The 19,488-nt window shown below is 48.0% G+C and overlaps 1 protein-coding gene across 3 annotated transcripts in view; it reads right to left on the bottom strand.

Moving 5' to 3' along the window:
• Atp7b (ATPase copper transporting beta) overlaps positions 1 to 19,488 on the bottom strand; it is a 67,314-nt gene that overhangs the window by 4,422 nt on the left and 43,404 nt on the right. For 2 of the 3 annotated variants that reach the window (XM_050137749.1, XM_050137747.1), the window contains exons 5-16: positions 17,388 to 17,549; positions 15,293 to 15,369; positions 14,268 to 14,442; positions 12,710 to 12,943; positions 11,974 to 12,065; positions 10,950 to 11,077; positions 10,690 to 10,844; positions 10,165 to 10,299; positions 7,400 to 7,594; positions 5,913 to 6,095; positions 4,664 to 4,817; positions 1,723 to 1,866 (exon numbers count right to left, since the gene is read on the bottom strand). In XM_050137749.1, coding sequence (XP_049993706.1) covers positions 1,723 to 1,866; positions 4,664 to 4,817; positions 5,913 to 6,095; positions 7,400 to 7,594; positions 10,165 to 10,299; positions 10,690 to 10,844; positions 10,950 to 11,077; positions 11,974 to 12,065; positions 12,710 to 12,943; positions 14,268 to 14,442; positions 15,293 to 15,369; positions 17,388 to 17,549 — 1,834 coding nt within the window. The remainder of the gene's footprint in view (positions 1 to 1,722; positions 1,867 to 4,663; positions 4,818 to 5,912; positions 6,096 to 7,399; positions 7,595 to 10,164; positions 10,300 to 10,689; positions 10,845 to 10,949; positions 11,078 to 11,973; positions 12,066 to 12,709; positions 12,944 to 14,267; positions 14,443 to 15,292; positions 15,370 to 17,387; positions 17,550 to 19,488) is intronic. The other variant, XM_050137748.1, reaches the window with a different exon arrangement.

Raw genomic sequence — 19,488 nt, 5'->3', positions numbered from 1 at the left:
TTTAAATGTTGACATCCTCAGGCATCATGAAAACAAATGCAAATTAAAACAAAAAGACAGAACCTAGTGTATGTTTGCTTACTGAAATATGAGAAATACACAAACGCTGCTAACCTGGGAAAGCTGTCCTTTGTTGTCTCTTCCTAGAGAAAACATGTTTGTACAGTATGCTTTCTCCTAGAGCTCCAGGCTGCGATGTGACACAGTAAGAGTGACACACCGGGGCACAGAGCCTCTCCTCATCCCAGTTCTGTCAGAAGGGCTTGCAGAGTCCAAGGATTATGAGGGTAGAAATGAGGCAGGAAGGCACATTTGACTGGAGCATTCAAAATACAGGGTTGTAAACTATTTTTTGCTCAAACCCAGTTTTAGTTCTAATAAAGAACACCAGAGTGAACAAATCGTAGGCTTCAATCTCTCCAGCATACAGCTTGGCGTACCGAGTGCTAAGACACCTATAGTCATGAGACACTGTGCCCCTCTCCGGCAGACAGCCTGGCGTACCCTGAATGCTAAGACACTTACAGCTGTGAAAAACCGTGCCCACCCGTGAATCAAACAGGGGGAAGCTGCAGGGATCTCCATCCACTAAGGCTTCTGCAGGGAGGCCTCTGATTTCTGTTTTGTCTTGTAGGGATGAGCAAGATGGGTGACTGAATTGTCACCTTAGAAAGAAGCAAAGATGACAAGAAGCAATTTAGATTTCTAGGAGCAGAATCAAGGCACTGAATCAAAATAGAGATATGACAAAGGAAAGCTTCGACTCTTGACTGAGAGTGGAGAGTGGGAGAAATAGTCTTCCCAGGGAAGAGACACCAAACAGTTAGCCCTGGAAACACACATAAAAGAAACATCGTACAGACTGTGCTGGCTGTGCTTACGTATTTGGAAATATACACATATATCCATTTACACTGTCTTAGTCAGGGTTTCTATTGCTGCAATGAAACACCATGACCGAAAATCCAAGTTGAGGAGGAAAGAGATTATTTGACTTACATACAGATCACAGTCCATCACTGGAGGAAGTCAGAACAGGAACTCAAGCTGGACTGGAACCTGGAGGTAGAAGCTGATGCAGAGGCCATGGAGGGTGCTGCTTACTGGTTTGCTTCCCATGGCTTGCTCAGCCTGATTTCTTATAGAAACCAGAACCAACACCTGAGGGGATGGTACCACCTCTCCTAACACTCTCCCCAATTGATCATTAATTAAGAAAATGCCTTACGGCTGCATCTCATGGAGGCATGTCCTCAACTGAGGCTCCTTCCTCTGTGGTGACAGTAGCTTGTGCCAAGCTGACACAAAAAAACCAGCCAGTACATACACATATGTTAACAATGAATGAAAATGAGGCCATGATTTTGACAGAGAGCAAGGAGGCGTATACTGGAGAGTTTAGAGGGAGGAAAGGGAAGGGAAGATGGCGTAATTACATTATAATCTCAAAACTAAAAGAAACCATTTTAAAAAAGAAGGGGCCTCAAGAGAAGCAAGCAAGTAAAAAAGAGAGGAAGAGAGCCTGGGAAACACAGCAGAGTAACAGAAGGGAGACTTTCAAGAGAAGAAAAAAGAGAGAAAAACCATGGCAAGCAAAAGGAAGAGGAGAGGAGAGCAAGAAGGAAAAGAAAGCATGGGAGGGAGGGAAGGAAGGGGCAGACAGAGGAGCCTCCTACAGAGCTGGGAAGGGTGAACTGTGCTCTAATCTCAGGCAGAGATTACCATCAATAGCCACCAGGATGGCAGTCTGTCCTTTCATCTCATGGTCTGTCATGGTGTCACTGATCTCACTGGAGATGGTCAAACCGTTGCGCTTCATCCATTCCCGGTTCCCAATCAGCACCGAGAAGGTCTGCGGGCCTGAATCTATTCAAAAAGAGAATGGTTACTCCTGGAAAGGCCAGCTTCACAGTGAAGGAAGTAAAACCCAGACATAGACTATATAACTCCTGTGACACTCCCCTTGAATGGCCAGGAAGATAGGCAGTATAGAACACCACGGTGAATTAAACGCAGTGTTTCCTGCCTTCTACATGTGGGAAAGTGCTGTCGGCAGGTTAAACATCATGTAATGTGCTTGCATACCACTAGAGGTACTTATCTAATGTATGAGAAAAAGAGTATTTTGCCTGCATGCATGTATGTATATACACCACGTGCATGCCTGATGCTCACGGAGGTCAGAGGGTGTCAGATCTCCCAGAACTGGAGTTACAGAGGTTGTGAGCCCCCATGTGAGTACTGAAACAGGACCTGGGTCGTCCGCGAGAAAAGCAAGTGTTCTAAACAGCTGAGACATCTTTCCAGGGCCTGATGCTTTTTTATAGGTGTCAGAGGGATGGCGTTTTAGGTCAGACCAAAGAATGTGTTGACTAGATTATTTTCTGGCAAAATAATCCCAAAGTGAATCAACAAAATCAGGTAAGTCTGTTTCTATGGTACATATACATACTATTGTTTGAGATAGAGTCTTACACTGATAACGGGATATGACTGTGTGGGTGTGTATACACACACACACACACATACACACACCACTTATATATGAATCTAACAAGATCAAATTACTGCTCTATGTCATGACAAGCTAATGGAAATGCTGGCCTCGAAACCATGATTGTGTAGAAAGAAGCAGAATGGAATAAAGTCTCACTTAGAGTCCCCTGATTTCTTGCTGCACGATCAGGCCCCTTCCCCTCGTCTTTTGAAAGACAGAAATGTACAGAGACTGCCTAAAGAAGTGACTCACTGTAGGTCCTAGGTGCTAAGAAAGGAACTCTTTTGTTGCTGCTTCCAAACGTTTGCATACTTCTATCACTGCCTGCAAAACACCAATCTGCAGAGACGCTCATTCTATTTCTATAAACATGCTGGTGACAGAAATTCCTTTGGTGGGCATGGAGCTCACAGACCACCCACTAATTACCCAACTCATCAAAGCTGTAAGAATGTTCACAAGCAGGGCTGGACCTTTCCAAAGCATTACCTTGGGTTTCTGGCCACAAATAAATAGTTTCTCCTGTCTCTTTAAGTGCATGCTTGATTCTTGCTGGCTGGGATCTTCCACAACAATGTAGTCCAGGTTGGTTTTATACTCCTGGTACTCCTGCCCCCATCTCCAAAGTCCTGTGACTGAAGGCATGCAGCACACCCAGCCTCTATGACAGGCTCCAGAAAGCACAAGTGACTTTTTATCTGCCACCCTCTGGCAGTATATGACCCTGCTGAGACACTGCCCAGCTTCTGGATGCTCTAATGGAAAAGCCGCCTTAGGGATTCAAACTATTAAAAGGCAGCACATGGATGGCATTTAATAACATCGCCTAAATCAGGATTTATTTTGGGGGGCATTCTAGCACTCGCTACCAGTTTAATGTAATCTGGCAAGGGAGATGGCTCAGTGCTTAAATGTGCTTGCTATGCAAGCTTGGGAACCTGAGTTTTGATCCCCAGCATTCACATCAAAGCCTGGCCCCGTGTAACCCCAGCACCAGGGGAGGGATCACATAGGAAGAACACTGGCCTGCCAGCCTAGCCCACAATAGTGAGCTCCTGCCAGCCAAGCCCACAACAGGGAGCTCTAGGTTCAGCAAGAGACCCTTCAAGGGCTAAAAGCGGAGAGTGGTCGAGCAAGACACCTACCCCCCCCCTTCCTCTGTATGTGTATACATAAGCAAGTCACCACACACAGATGTACACACTTGTGCATACACCATATACACACAGGAATAAAAGAAGGAAGTTAGGAAGGCAGACAGACAGACAAGGTAGGGTGCAGGCAGTGCTGCATGCCTGCAATCCCAGCACTCAGAAGGTGAGACAGGAGAACCCCAGAAGTTCAAGACCAGCCTGGGTTACACAGTTTGACCTTGCCTTAAACAAAATCAAGGAGAGGTGGCACAGAGAGGTTAAGAGCACTGACTGTTCTTCCAGAGGTCTTAAGTTCAGCAAGCCCATGGTAGCTCGTATACCAGATCTGTAATGGGATCTGGTGCAGGCTCTTCTGGCCTGCAGCATACATGCAGATAGAGTACTGTATATATAAATAATAAATAAGTCTAAAAAACTTTTTAAAAAAATCAAACAAACAAACAATAAAACTGAAATCAGCATCTGCTGCTGAGCAGTGTCTTTCCCTGGTGTGAGCAGACCATTTCCGCCTCCCTGGCTTTCTGTTAGCTCTGACAGCACTCCACGGCACACCAGAGAGCACCCAGCTGGGAAAGCAACAGGAGGAACAGATGCCACTGTCACCCGGTAGGAAAATCAGTTTGGAGTCGCTATAACTCTGTCCTATGCTACTTCAGCCTTCCATATGCCTCAGAATCTGGAGGCCTAAGCCGGGACGGTAGCGCACACCTACAGTGTCGGCTACCTGGAAGGCTGAGGTGGGAGGGTCACTCGGGTTCACAGGTTGGAAGCTAACACAGCAAAACCCATGCAAAAACAAAATACATAAAAAACTTTAGATGTACCAAAGCAGGCAAGAGAAAAAGCAGGCGTTCCTGGGGTAGGCAAGGCGTGGAGTGCCCAGCAGTGAGCCTTTCATCTCTACAGGAAGGGAATCGCACAGGAGGGTCTGGGACGGACTGGCTTGACTTTGCTTTCACCCAAGATGGGTCCAACCACCCCCAGACCCAGGAGGGACAAAAGCAAGGAATACCTTTTCCTGTGGGAGAGTTGCCAACCCCATTCAGGGGACCAGTCGGATCACTGTGAGCCAGGATGCTTTCCACGTTGCTAACTTTACAGCCAATCCCACAGCCTGGCACTGCCTGGAAGTCTGTGCAGTATCCCAGGGTCTCTGTCCCAAGTTCCTGTGGAGGCAGGAGAGCAGGGCAGAGACTGGAGCGAGGCCAGTGAGGAGAAAAAGGGACGGAAGGAGCAAGTAAAGGCAAAGCGAAGGAAAGGCACTATGGGCTCAGCAAGCGTTCTCTCATCAGACTCAGGGTTGGCTGTCAACCTGAAGCAGGTTAAAGAGCTAGACCCTGCCGGGCGATGGTGGCGCACGCCTTTAATCCCAGCACTCGGGAGGCAGAGGCAGGCGGATCTCTGTGAGTTCGAGACCAGCCTGGTCTACAGAGCTAGTTCCAGGACAGGCTCCAAAGCCACAGAGAAACCCTGTCTCGAAAAACCAAAAAAAAAAAAAAAAAAAAAAAAAAGAGCTAGACCCTCCCTAGGTGAATACCTCATGACACGGGCAGGCTGCAGATCCAAGGGAAAAGTCAAATCACCTCACACCACACAGATGTTCCCATGCTGAAAGCGATCACACTACAACGATGGGCTCGGTAAGTGGCGTGGGACAAAACCGTTCTGAAGCCGCCAGACATATCATTCCCCGTGTGTGATACCCAGGGAAGGGGTCGGAAATGATGGAGGTCATCAGAACAGCCATACAGGGAGAGGTCAAACAGCAGTGTGTTGACCCCTCTGAGGTCGATGTTTTTCTGAGGTACCTTCATCACCCCAAATATCAATGATTTGGACACTATCAGTATAGTCCCCTAATGCACTCCACTGTTTTAGGGCAGAAGGAGAGGTACTTCTCTGAACTCCCCCAAATCAGGCTTCTCAGCTCACGTGTGCTAGCTCCTCCCAGGTAATCCCACTGAAGGCTTGTGTCCTCTCACCCTCACCGAATAAAGAAGTTGCTGAAGTACCTGTCTCCCCCTGTCTCAGGCTTAGGTTCTCAGAAGGCAGAGGAGTTGTGTCTCACTCATTCTATCCTATGTCCAGTGCGATCATCTCGTTCCACAAATAACCATGAAGAAGCCACTGCAAGCCCTGTCTACCCCAAGTGAAGACCTCCTCCGAGGCAGCTCAGCAGGGAAGTGTGTGGAGGATAGGTTGATGAAAGAGAAGGCAACGCAACGCCAAGGCCCTGCAACGCAACGCCAAGACCCGCATACCTCTTTGCAGTATTTGGTGACTGCCACGCCCAAGGGGTGCTCGCTGCTGGCCTCTGCAGTACCCACAACAGCCAGCACCTTCCTGAGGGACAGTGTAGCTGTGTCCACAAGCAACAGGAACCGCATGACTCTGGGGACCCCGTGGGTGATGGTGCCAGTTTTGTCGAACATAACAGTCTTTATCTGAAAGAACAACTTCATGTCAGGACTTAACGTGGAGGCAGCTTTCAGAGTTCCCGTGTCTTAAGGCAGAGTTCCTTCCAACCTGCCTTGGGTGGGGAACTTTTGCTACCTTCCTAACTCTGCAGGCAACAATTGCCAGTCTGTAAGGCTAACTGTACTTTTCCTTTGACCCAGTAGAGGGCATGCTCTGTTCAGATCCATGATCCAAGAGCAGCAGATGCATACCCTGTTGGATTCCCAAGCTCAGTGGTAGCCCCTGCCTTCAACACTGTTAATTGATCTTCTCCGTCCAAAGATCCCTGCCTCCCCTAGTCCACCCTGACTTTCCCAGCATACAGCCTAGTGGCTTGAAGGAACAATCTATTCTACTATGTGATCTTTCAAAGCTTTCGTAAGTAGGCCCTCCCTCAACACATTCTGTCTCAGATTTTCTTCTAGTTGTTCATTAGTTTATTCAGCCCCAGGTGCTTCGAGGCTGAGTGCTAGGGTCAGAACAGTGAAGGGAAACGCAGCAGACTTCATGTATGATCCACACAGCTACATGGTCCCCACGGACCCAATACTTCACTTCTGCAACACCCCCGCTACCACGTCAGCAGGCTGGCTCTTACTCAACTTCCCCGAGTACCAGCACTACCTAAGGACCCTGAACAGGCCAAGCCCCAGTACAGTGTCCTTATGGAGTTGTAGTCCTAATACTCAGTACTTGGGACACCTGTCCTTCCCCTATGCTGTAAGCTCCTTGGAAACCAGGAGCCATGACTGGTGCCAGAGCCTGGTGCGGGGCCCGCCTGCAGGAAGTGTGCAGCAAACAGTGCGGAGAACAAATAGGAGTGTAGACCAGTGTGCTGGGCAAAAAGACTTTGGTTTTCTTAGATACAGTCTCACTAGGCAGCTCAGGTAAAACGTGAACTCATGATCCTTCTGCCTCGGCCTCCTGAGAGCTGGGACTGCAGGCACATATCACCACACCGACCTAAGTGAAGAGTCGTAATAGACACTGTCGCTCTTCCAAGTCACAGGACCTGTGAGCTGGCAACTTTGTTAACAGCTGCAGGTTACCTAACCTCCCCCTGATGTAGTCTCTTACGAATCCCATCTACCACATGAGATGGAGTTCGTGACTGTCCACGAAGCAGCGAATTGTACAGCCATTGACCGCTGCTACTCCCAGGCAGTCATGGCTTCCTGCTCCAGCCACCAACACTTACCTTCAGGCTTTCCTCTTAAGAAGAGTAAAGAGTTACTATTTTCTAAGTAAAAACTGTTATCCAAGCTCCCACAGAGAACCTGACAGGGCTCACCTTGTGTGCCATCTCCAGAGGCTTGCCTCCTTTGATCAGGACACCATTCTGGGCAGCCACCCCAGTGCCCACCATCACTGCTGTGGGTGTGGCCAGCCCCAAGGAGCAGGGGCAGGCGATGCAGAGCACAGTGATGGACGTCTGGAAGGCGAAACGGATGATCACCTCTGTCTGCGAGATGTGCTTGCTCGGGTTCTGCAGAGGGGAGAAACGTCAGATGGGGCATTCAGGGAGGAGTCGCACACCAAGACCGGCACAGCGGGGGGAGGGGGGGCAGTGGGAACTGAGACCGCAGTGAGCTTGTTTAGGGAACGTGCCTGTATTCTGTGCAGCTTCAGCATCAGCGCTGACTTCCCTGCCCCACTTCCTACTTCCCCAACTTCTTCCTATAGCTTCCCTCAAAGAGGCAAGGTGGGACAGGGGCAGAGTCGTGTAGACCCTGATGGAGCACAAGCTCACAAGTCAGACCACGGAGGTCATACCTGTGCCCGGCGCTACTGTTAACTTCACCCCTCTCTGCCTCAGCTTCCCCGGGTATAAAATGGTGATTAAAGAATCTCAGAAGTGCTTTGTGCTTAAACAGACATCTGCACAGAACAGCACTGGCAAGGCATGTTAGAAATTACAACCATCACTGTTTTGGGTTTCATTATTATGAAAGCTTCAATAGCTCTCTCCAAAGAATCTACGTTCAGATGATGCAAGGATATCTATCACTGTTTTCTTCCCATTATAACAAAACCTGGGGACGACCAAAAGGGAACTGGTCAACTAAGCTACAGACATAATGGAGTACTAGGCAACTGACCGGAAGATGAAGCTGCACGCACGAAGGCAGAAAGGAAGCAGTGAGACAGCGAGATTTAAAAGGCCGCATAAGGAAACGTGCTGTGGTTTTATTCGTGCTACTAAATCTTCTGCCTAACGCCTCAACCACAGAAAGCGCAAAGGGTAGCACTGGGGGCACTTGTTGTAACAGCTTTTGTTCTTCTATGCATGTCTCATCACCCAAAGAAAACAACGCAGAGGTCTGCTTTACGGTGTGGTGGCACACGGTGAAACAGTGCTGGTTGTCTGGGATCTCCACTCATCTTGCTGCTGGTTACGGCTGTGGGACACTATTCCAAGAACCACTACACTCACTAATCACAATGAAGAGTGTGTTTTCTGAAATGAGATTAGGAATCACAACTTCTTCACATCCTTTATCCTTCCGTTTTAAAAGGCACGATTTTAAAATAAGGTATACTGTAAGAGTTATTTAATATTCATAGAAGCCACTGTATTCGTGTAAAAGGGCATGCTACTTAACAAAGATGGGATTTTTAAGAGATAAAGACCATGTGATTCTTTTAATTGTTATTCTTACGAAAATGACACCTGGCATTTTAGCGGCACTGATAAACTTTGAGAACTACCATGAACCCTCCCTACAAATGACGCTCTTGCCACAGTGAGAGTATCTGAAAGAAACAGGCAGTGCCCCAGTTGTTAACGCACACCCTGATTTAGAAATGGAAACAAAAGAATCAGAATAAGAGGGCAAAGCGTGGAGCAGAGAGCCACATGCTTGCAACTTCCCAAAAAGCGGAACCCCTGACCGTCAGGTTAGGCGCTGCTGCTGACGATGCTAGGAACACGCTTATTCACGGGCCACTCTTTCGAGCACCAGGGGGCGGGCTGCTTAGATGCCACAAAGGACTCAACTAAGACTTTCTCAGCTTAACATACAAACACCAAGGGAGAAAATGGCATCTCAGTAAGCAGCATGCATTGTGTCTGATATACCTTTACCTGCGGGCAGAAACTATTTTAAAAGAAGAAACAGGTTCTGTCTTTAGTTCTTTACTCTAAGCTAAAATAAGCCCTGGCACGGGAAAAGACGAGATGATGCTCCACTCACTGGTGGCATTGATGGGTCATTAGCTGTCCAGGCCTGGCACTGCTGGCCTCTCAACTGAGGCCTCCAGGTGTCAGTTCATAAAACCAAAGTCATAAAAACCACGATGTCTTTAGACACCACTGATATCCGTCCGCTCTTGTTTCTTAAGCACATACATTTTTCTGAGGATACATTGTATTTTTCCATTTGTTTTTGACGTTTGATAAAACAGTATTTCCTAAGATAGTGTTCTTCACCTACTTATTAAAATTAGAAAATGTATCTCTCCTTACTCTGCTGTTAAGTAACTATTTAATCATGAGAAAGCCTTGTCTATAATGACATGTAGCCTTTAAGTAGTATAGTAACACTGAGAAGCACCACTGTTTGGGAAGGCAAGATATTAAAGCTGGTGTTAGTAGATAGAGGGATCAAAAAACATATTTTCCCCTAAGATCTAGCACAGCATTATGTCATCAAAATTGTGGTCTATTTTCCATAACGTATGTCTTATAATGGCCAATAAACTCCTGAAGCACTCCAACGGGAACCAAATGGTGAATATTATCTTTGAGTAGATAGCAGAGTGCATTTGTGTGTGTGTGTATCCGTGCCAACGATGGAACCCAGGGCCTTGCACAAACTGAGTGAGTGCTCTGCCGCTGAGTGAGATCCCTGACCTTCAGTGAGCACCCCTAATAAAGATCTTCACAAGTAGACTGATTACCCTACTGTGACATAGGCTTTGCTGCCAATAGGTGAAAGAAGCAAATAAAACATAATGGATAATAAAGCCCAGTGAATCCAAGACACAGAGAATAGGGTCAATGGCAGTCAGTTACTTAAAGCATGGCAACCATCCTGTCCAAGGCACCCGACTTACAGGGAAGTATTTCTGAACAACACCAAAATCGACAAAACCGATGATAATCCACACCACCAATGTTAAGGTTGAAATGATGATGATAAATGGGACAAAATATCCACTAAACCGGTCAGCCAGCTGCTGAATGGGTGCCTACGAAAATAAAGCATGAAGACCACAGAAAGTTACAACCCACAGAGACAGACAAGAGTAGGGTTTGGGTCCAAGCTCCCTCCATTCCCGCTTAGGAGTCATCTACTCGGTAACTGATGGGTACTCCTGTGAACTTTGAGATTATTCCTCATGTTTCTTTGTCTGGAGGCAGGATATAACGTAGCCCAGGCGGTCTGGAGCTGGCCCAGGCCAAAAATGAGCGTGAAGTCCTGATCTTCCAGCTTCCGTCTCTGGACTAGCTAGGGATGTAAGGTCCATGTGGCCCTACCATTCTATTTTAGTTTTTAGTCAGTGCTGGAGATGGACCCCAGGGCCTCTGGTATGCTAGGCTGTGACCATTTCTCAAAGCAGGGGTTTCTTCATCACTACCTTTGACATCTGAGCCTCTTCCACCAGCTTCACAATCTGAGCCAATGTAGTGTCGTTGCCCACGTGGGTGGCTTTAATGAGCACGGAGCCGTGAGCATTTATGGAGCCAGCGATCACTACGCTGCCAGGCTTCTTAGTGACAGGCATGGCCTCTCCTAGAAGAGAAGACCCAAGTCAATGACTCGCTCAGCCCACTCTGTGTCACGTGCACCAGTGACGACCATGACCCCACTGAAGGAACATAAAACAAACCACCGAACCTGTGATGAGGGACTCATCGGCCATGGTATTGCCTTCCAAGACTTTCCCATCCACTGGGAACTTGCCCCCAGGGACAACCTTGATGATATCACCTCGCTGCACCAGCTCCATAGGCACTTGCTCCTCTCTGCAACAGAAGACATCCAGATAACATCCTCCTGGTCTGTAATCAGACCGGGTCCTAGACTGACTACTGAACTTTTTTTACAGCTAAACCCTATGTACCTGCGAGTTCTAAATTAGCAGACACAATCAATCTTGCATCAAAAATATTCAGGAAAGGGACTGGGATGTAGCTTGGTGGTTCAACACTTGCTCAGCATGTAAGAGGCCCTGGGTCCCATCTCCAACAAAATATCTCTCTCTCTCTCTCTCTCTCTCTCTCTCTCATACACACACACACACACACACACACACACACACACACGGAGAGGACCTCAACATTCACATATTTTTGCATTACTGTTCTCTAAACAATACAGTACAATACCTATTTACATAGTAATCGCATTGTAAATGTATCATAATTATTCTAGGGATGATTTAAAGCACGTGGAGAGATGTGAAATTCTATACAAATACTATTCCATTTCAGAGGAGGGGCTTGAGCATGGGGTGGCTTGGCATCCGAGGGTCCTAGAACCAAATTTCATTTATGCTGGGGGGATGGCTATACCTGCTTGGCACTGAGCGATGGAAAGGGGCTGAGCTTGACAGGAGAGTGCGCAGTTGAAAGCAGACTTCCACTGCCATGCTAAGGGCTACAGACTTTACCCTAAGAAAGCAGGGAGTCGCTGAAGGATTCCAGCACACAGCAGTACAGACGGACCGGTGCAACGCAGGCCTTTAGAAAGGCCACTGGTCAGAATGTGGAGAAGCTCCAGCAGCCAATGCAAGCTTAGGACAGCACCTCAAGGGAATGACTACAGAGCCTGCACATCATTAACTACAAGACGGACACTTGCTGTGAACTACAAAGATGATACGGAAAGATCACAAACTCTATTGATGGACACAACCCACCTGAGGATTAAGTTGTCCTCACCGAGGGTCACGACTGTGGCTTCTGTGGCTTGGAGTGACATGAGTTTTGCCAGGGCTTCTGAGGTTTTGCTCTAGGAAATAATGGGAATGCAAATTGAGAGCTGACACCCAAACCCAGGCTGACACTCACAAGCGCGGTGTCAAAGGTGGCTGGTGCAAAACACACCGCCACCACTAACCACCAAGGCAGCCACGCACGCCAGTGCCACAAGGAAAGCCCAGGCCGGTGCTGCCTAAGAAGACCTTAGAATTCCACTCCAGATTAAAACAATTCCAGTCTCCCCGAAGGCCGTTTTCTTTCACCCTCAAAATAATTTCTTCCCCTTCTTTTACAGGCTCCATTCCAATGCTGGGCCCGGTGTGAAGTGTCAGACATCACCCAAGCCTGAGGTGGAGGTGTGCGTTTCCACACGGACTACAATCCATTAGGCACTAAGAGACCATGTGAGCTCAGGCATAGAGTTCAAAGTTTGCTCCACTGTGCAATCACCCGAACAAAGGTTTTACTAATTAGCCAGATTAGCGGGGATTCCAGAAGGAACAAGCAGCTGGGAGATTAGTGACGGCAGCCCTAATTACATAGGGGCTCGGATTCCTTGGTCATTCTCTACAGCCCGTGTAATTGGTGGGTCTCAGCACAGGCTGCCAGTGGACGGAGATTCAGATTACTGGAAGGAACGGTGCCTTTTCTTAACCTGTAGCTAGTGGTAGCTACCTTCGCCACGTGCTCCAGCCACCGCCCAAGGGCGATGAACACGAACAGCATGGGGGGCGTGTCAAAGAATGTCACAGGGCTCTTCTCAGCCTTCTCAGCGATGGCAACCACCAGGATGACCAGGGAGTAGGCGTAGGCAATGGTCGTGGCCAGTACGATGAGCACATCCATGTTGGCTGACTTGTGTCTCAAGGATTTGTAGGCTTGAACGTAGAAGTACCACCCACCGAAGAACTGAAAGAGACAGGGAGGGCAAGGGTCAGACAAAGAGGAGGAGCCCCAGGAGCCCGCGGGATGATGAGGATTCTAGGTGCATGTGAGTATCTGGTATCACTCTGTTCTCAGTGGTTATTTGTTACTGCTGACACACGCTCTGCCTAAGCCTCCGATGAAGCATATTTTCTGGTCAGAGCGCTACTGGCCACAGAGGTGGATGAGCCCTTAAAGGACATGAAGCCTTTAAAATGCAGGCCTGCCGTGCAAATATCCGTAATAAGAGAATGGTAACGATGATGATGATGGCTCGCTTCTACTGAAAATGGTCTCTAGAGAGAAGGTACATCAATGGCATATGTCCATGACACAAATAAAAGAGACAGCATCCGTTAGTGTCCAACATAACCCCACTTCCAGTACCAAACATCTGTGTCTGTGTAGGCTGAACATGCATACATACATATAAGCATAAACACACATGCCCACGCACACACACATTTGCTCTATTTGTGAGATATTGGAGCGATGCATGCCTAACTCCTGAAGATACAGCAGCAATACTAGAGAACAGGACTGGGCCAGAGGAGTGCATAACTAGTCAGAACACCTTTCCCTTTGCTTCCGTACTGCTGAAATTACTTAGGATAAGTCAAAGCGGATTTGCAATTAAAAAGAAAATATAGGAAAATAATTCAGCCTACAGATGGTTGCCCCTAAATAGTCCTAGTTTTATATGCCAAAATGTTCCCATGCAGACATTCTCTATGCATATACCTGCCTGCATACACAGATGTTCCTCAGAGCCTGCCTGTTACCCAAAGCTGAAGACCATGGCTTTGCCTTTCAGGATAGAACATTCAAGAGAAGCATGAGCTCCAGAGACACTCATCTAATAATTCTAACAACTAAGGTAAACTAGATTAAATAATAAGCAAATCAGGGCGTTGGGGACTTGAGGGGTGACTGAATGATGGCATACTTGCCCAGCATGTATGAGATCCTGAGTCTTGCTACTGGTAACACACACACACCAGGAACAGACAGGCTCACCAAGCTTACAAGGAGAGCGTGGTTGTTCTAACAAGTTCCAATCGCTTACAAAGAAATGACTGTGAGGCTGTCAGTGAAGCCAGGCACATTTCTTAGTTCCCACATTTGCAGCCCTCCCTGCTGGTCATAAGACAGACTAAGAGCAGCAGCTACCCAGAGGAGAGGCAGCAAGGTTGCAGTGAAGTACCACCGGAACCAAGCTAAAGGGCTGCTGACACAGTTGAAGGGCAGAGATCCCCTAGCCGTGCCTGGGCACAAGGGGCAGAGGTTTGCCCAGCTTTCCAATACATACTTGGACAAAGGTACACAAGATGAAGAAGATGAGATTTAGAATGGACAGTCCTGGAATGATGTTGTGGTCCAGGACCATCGTCTCATGGGGCTTATTGCTGGGGATTAACATGTAGATCATCAAGCCCATGACAGGGATGCCAAACACCAGGCTACACAGGAAAGATTTCTTCCACCTGGAAGGCAAAATCAGCAACACGGACACATCAGAACTGAGATCAGGTTAGATCTAAGATGGACTAAGCCAAAAGTGAGGCTCACCCCGACACTATCGTCAATCTAAAGGACCACACGTGACTACAAAGATCTTTGGGCTTAGCTCTGCCGTTGCATAAGCTGGTATGTGACCACCAATTTATAGGCGCAGCAACTGAGGACTAGAAGACAAGAACTATCTCCAAAGAGGTTACCACCCTAGCCTACAGCAGCCTAGTGTTCTCGCTGTTGTTTCATGCAGATTCCCCTCAAAGCAAGAAATGGATGAAAACAGTATTTTATTAGTATAAGCTTAGTTACACATTCAGTTTTTAATTACTTAAAATAAGAGTATAAGATTAGTGAGGCTGTCAATAAACACAAAAGTTTAGAACCGAGGATCACAGATGACATCTGGGCCTCATGTGAGCTACATCATGCATGATATCCCAAACAGGCCATACGGATCCTTCACTGAAGGTTCTTTTAAGTTCCGTATCCTAATGTAGCTCCTGCAATCCTGCGCGCTCAGGCTGTTGACTGAGGCCATCCAAGAGGCTTCCCAAACTCTCACCTGCCAACCCCCTGCACCCTGGGTAAGCCAACAGGACCATGCTGCAGACATTCCAAAAGCCCCAGAAGGAACCTCACTCCCTGATGCTTCCTTTAGCTTAACACACTCCTCCGGGTTGCAAATCCTGGGTCTCCTGGTTCCTGGACCTTCCAGAATCTGCCTAAGTCACTGATGTCATAGTTCATGCACTCATTCCCAACAAGGTAAGGAGCCACTCTGAGGCACTGTGCTATATACAACAGCAGCTTTCTACCTACTGTTTTATTTCCACCTTGTGGTCCAGGTGATGAGCGCTGGGATGTCTCTGGGCCAAGGAAGCATGAAAGCCGGTTTCCTAGTGATTGAAAGAGACAGGGTGGGGAGCAAGGAGAAAGACGGCGGTTAAAACAGGCACAAGTGGGAAGCATTTCCAGCCCCGGAAGTTAAAATCTCAGAGTTCCCCCTGGTGACCTAAGGTTTTCCTCTCATGACCTCTTTGTCCCAAATGGCTGCCAAACCTGTTTCAGAGGGAGGTTCGGTACTCTCCATGCTGAGACGGTACCACCCCGCGGACAACGGTACCACCCCGCGGACATGGCTCTGAACGGCCACGCCTCTTCCTACTGTGAGTGAAGGCAGTTGGTACTGTCACACTGACTTCAATGGGTCCCAAAGCTGACCAGGGTTGACTTCAAAAGACTCTCAAGTTAGAATTCCAGGTGTCTTGTGGCCTGGCACTTCACCTATGCAAGAGGAAAGTGAGGGCCAGAGAGAACAAGTATACTAAAATACTGGGTGCAGAGTGTGGGGCTCTAGGCTTCTGAGCAACTTCCTACTGCGTTCAAGAGTGGCTTTTTCGACGTCCTGACAGACTGTGCCTCAGCCCTGTGCTTTCTCCAAGCTCTGCTGTCTCCACCTTCACCTGAGCTCTACGTCTCTGCTGCTCCTTGCGAATACGCACGGGGCCCAGCACGCTGGCGCTGAGCAGCTCCAAAATGAAATGTCATGGTGGAAGGGCAGTCGAGGCAACACAAGACAAATACTCTCGTAACTAATCCCGGCCTAGCTGTATCAGGACAAGATGCCCCAGAGTCACGAGCCTGGAAGCCAGGCAATCTTCCAATATTTCTCCACTACGGACCAAGGTCCAGGAGGCTACACTAAGTCACTGAGCAGGGCGGAGCCAGCTAAGGGTATTAGAAGTCAAAGGGGAAGTGAGACGCGTTTGAAGACTCTCACTACTGAGAACTCTCCTTCCTGTTTATCGCATCATGGTGACTCCTTAGCCCCATGAGTGGTGACATGTGGACACTATTCTCTCAGATTCGGGGGATCTGAGCTGGCAGGGCCATCTTGCCTCCTGTGAGCTGGGCATCGACGAGCAAGAACCTAACTCCTCTGAGGCTCTATCCTCACTTAGTTGTGAGGTTAGTTAGTCTACTTGTATACAAACATCAGCAGCATTTCCATATCCACAAGCTCTGCTGGGCCACACGATAAGCATCTCTCACTATACACATGCCCAAGGAAGAAACAATTAAGGATAACATTTCATAAGCAGTCAGTTTCGCTAAGTAATTAACCCTTACCCTGACTGCTACAATTACTCTTACTAGTTTGGACTATCTTAACCCATTCCAGTCACCGTGGATGGCCATTCTCTCAAGTCTGGAGAATGCCGACCAGAAGGAGGAAATGGGAGGTCTGTGGACAGATACAGGGAGCGGGAGGAAGGACAGTCATGAACCCTCTGTTCCTAATGCAAAGGTGACCGTGTTCCCCTCCAAGCCTAGCAGGGAAGTAAGCGTGGAATTATCTGTGCGGTGCCATCGTTCCCTGAGTCTGCACACACCTGACACAGATAGGAACAGTATTTGTACATAGAGGTTAGGCAGCTTAACTCTCCACACCAGGTCCAGACTGATGATCTTCAGGAAATATTTAAAACTGAAAGTAATGTCTCTTTCCTCTCATCTCTTTCTTTAAAAAAAAAAAAAAAAAAAAAAAAGGATGAGCATATGTATGTATGTATGTATGCGCACACGTGTGGAAACCAGTACTAACATCCCTGGGGAGTCAGTTCTTGCAGACCCGCACGGGTTCCAGGATGGAACTTGAGTCGTCTGTCAGGCTTGCACAGCGAGCACTTCCAGCTGTGAGCCCCTTGCCAGCCTCATCTCTTACCACTGACTCACACTCTCTCACACAACCTGCAATTAACTAACCTTCTTCAATTAATTAAGCCACCGTACTACTCTCTGGGAAAGTCGATAGCTTTTCGAAGACTTTTTAATTCCGCTTAGCTACCTTTCTCCGGCCATTATACACCATTCCTTTGTAAAAGTGGACACACAGTTTTCAGGAACGGACTACCTCAATAATCTTGATGATATCCCGTGGACCAATGATTTCGGGATCAAACTTCACGTGGGCTTTGTTGGTGGCGAGGGCCACAGAGGCATAAGTGATGCCATTTGTTCTCGTGAGCTTGGACTCTATGTTGTGGACACAGGAAGCGCAGGTCATCCCTAAGATCTGCAAGACAAGCGGACAAAAACCCCAGGTCTGAGAGAAGCCTTTCCAGTGTACCTCAGGGACTCGAGTGACAGGCATTTACTTCTTCCTCCCGTTTCTTCCCCAGACACTGGACTCCTACTCCTAAATCCATGTGCAAGATTCCGTCCCTATCAGTGTCCCAGTGACTTCTGCCGCTTTCTTCCCGTTCCAGAATATGCAACGGCAATCATTCGGCCAGTGGCTGAAGACCAAGGTTTGACTTTTGGCTCTCTAAGGATGAATGAGCTTTTGGCAAACACTCCACATCGTGTTTTCTCGCCAGCAACACTGTGGCAATCACTGCATATCAAGTATACGGAAGAGCATCTTTGCAAAATCTTTGGAACCCTTCAAGTGTTATCGGTATCTGATCTGCAGCCTTCATCTGGCCCCTCTGCTCCGGGGCCCTACTGGCTCCCACGGAGATAATGTCAGTGCCACGTGATCAAGAGAACAGAGTTTTTAAAATTACTCTTGGAGGGGGCAGAAGATGAGTTGACCCTAGAACACAGAGGGTGTTAACAGGGGATGGAAAAGGAGAACAACAAGGGGGAAAATCCAAGGGCAGCACAGCACGAGGCGTTCAGGCAGCCACAAGCAGCCGGGCCTGGCAGGGCAGCGGCCACACAAGGGCAAGGAGGAAAACCTGAAGCGCCGTTGGACGCGTTGGATGCGTGAAGGCTTGTGTGCTCTCAACTGAAAGTGTGGCTAAGCTGGCAGCTGCTGCAAAGCTATTGGAAGGGGGATGGACATCAATGCAATGTGATCAGAACTGTACTTCACAGAGTGCATCAGAACTCCAGAACGAATGCCCAAGGAGCCATGAGATCCATTCGGAATTAGGGAGCAAGAGGGGAAGTCACCTGTTGATGAGACGTTCAACATCCAGCTCGGCATGGTACCCAAGAACAAGAAAGGGGGTACTGTCAGGCACCAGCCCACCTGCTCTTTGTGCTGCACTAAGAGACACTTAACAAGTCGGCAGATACGTCAATGGAACACCTAAGCTCGCTTTCATCTTTGCAGCAGTAATTTTATTACACACTTGCAACATGGTAGGTGCCATCTCAGGCACTAGATTGGTCTTATCAGGCCAAGGAGGGAGCCCTCCCTAAGCTGAAGGGCTGAGAAGCTACTAACTTGTGCACTGCCCCGCACCAGTGAGGGGCAGAGCTGAAGCCTGGCCCTTGAGAACCTGGCTCCATTGTCTACTCTGAGCAGCTGCGGTCTGCATAAGTGAGGCAAGCTGTTGGAGACCAGACTAGCAACTGTCCCTGCGGCAACAGGGCAAGAACTTTAACTGTGGCACCCTCTGCCATATACCATTGTGTCCTGTGACCCTGAAAAAAAAGAAGATTTAAAGTGTGACATGCCACTGCCAGATATAAATGAGGCATACCAGATAGCCTAGACTATGAATTAGGTGCAAAAAAGTTCTAGGTTAGGGTGTAATTCAGAGGCAGAGCACATGCCTAGCTTGTGCAAACAAAAAGTAGATATAAAACATTCAAATGGTTGCAGTGGAACAGACCTTTAATCCCAGCACTTGGGAGGCAGAAGCAGGCAGATCTCCGTGAGTTTGAGGCCAGCCAGAATTAAATAATGAGGCCCTGTTTTAAAAAGTAAACAAAAGTCCAAAGAAGCCATGGCTGCATAGTGAGACCCTGTTTAGCGGGCATGAGGACTAGCTTAAGGAAAGACCAGAGTGAAGCGTGAAGCACATTGTTTAAACGAGTTTCCCCTCTTTCCTATTTCTATTTGTTTATTTCCTTGTGCGTGTCTATGATTTGGGAATGCACTTTCCACGGCCCACATGTGGAGGTCAGAGAATAACGTGTGGGAGTCGGTTCTCTCTCTCACTATGTAGGTTTTGAGGATCAAACGCCGGTGTCAGGCTTGGTGGCGAGCATGCTTAGCC

The sequence above is a fragment of the Alexandromys fortis genome, unplaced genomic scaffold, assembly GCF_014885135.2.
Source record: "Alexandromys fortis isolate MF-2015 unplaced genomic scaffold, M_Fortis_MF-2015_v1.1 scaffold_3, whole genome shotgun sequence".
NCBI classification, from domain to species: domain Eukaryota; kingdom Metazoa; phylum Chordata; class Mammalia; order Rodentia; family Cricetidae; genus Alexandromys; species Alexandromys fortis.
This window is presented reverse-complemented; position numbering and strand designations above follow the sequence as displayed.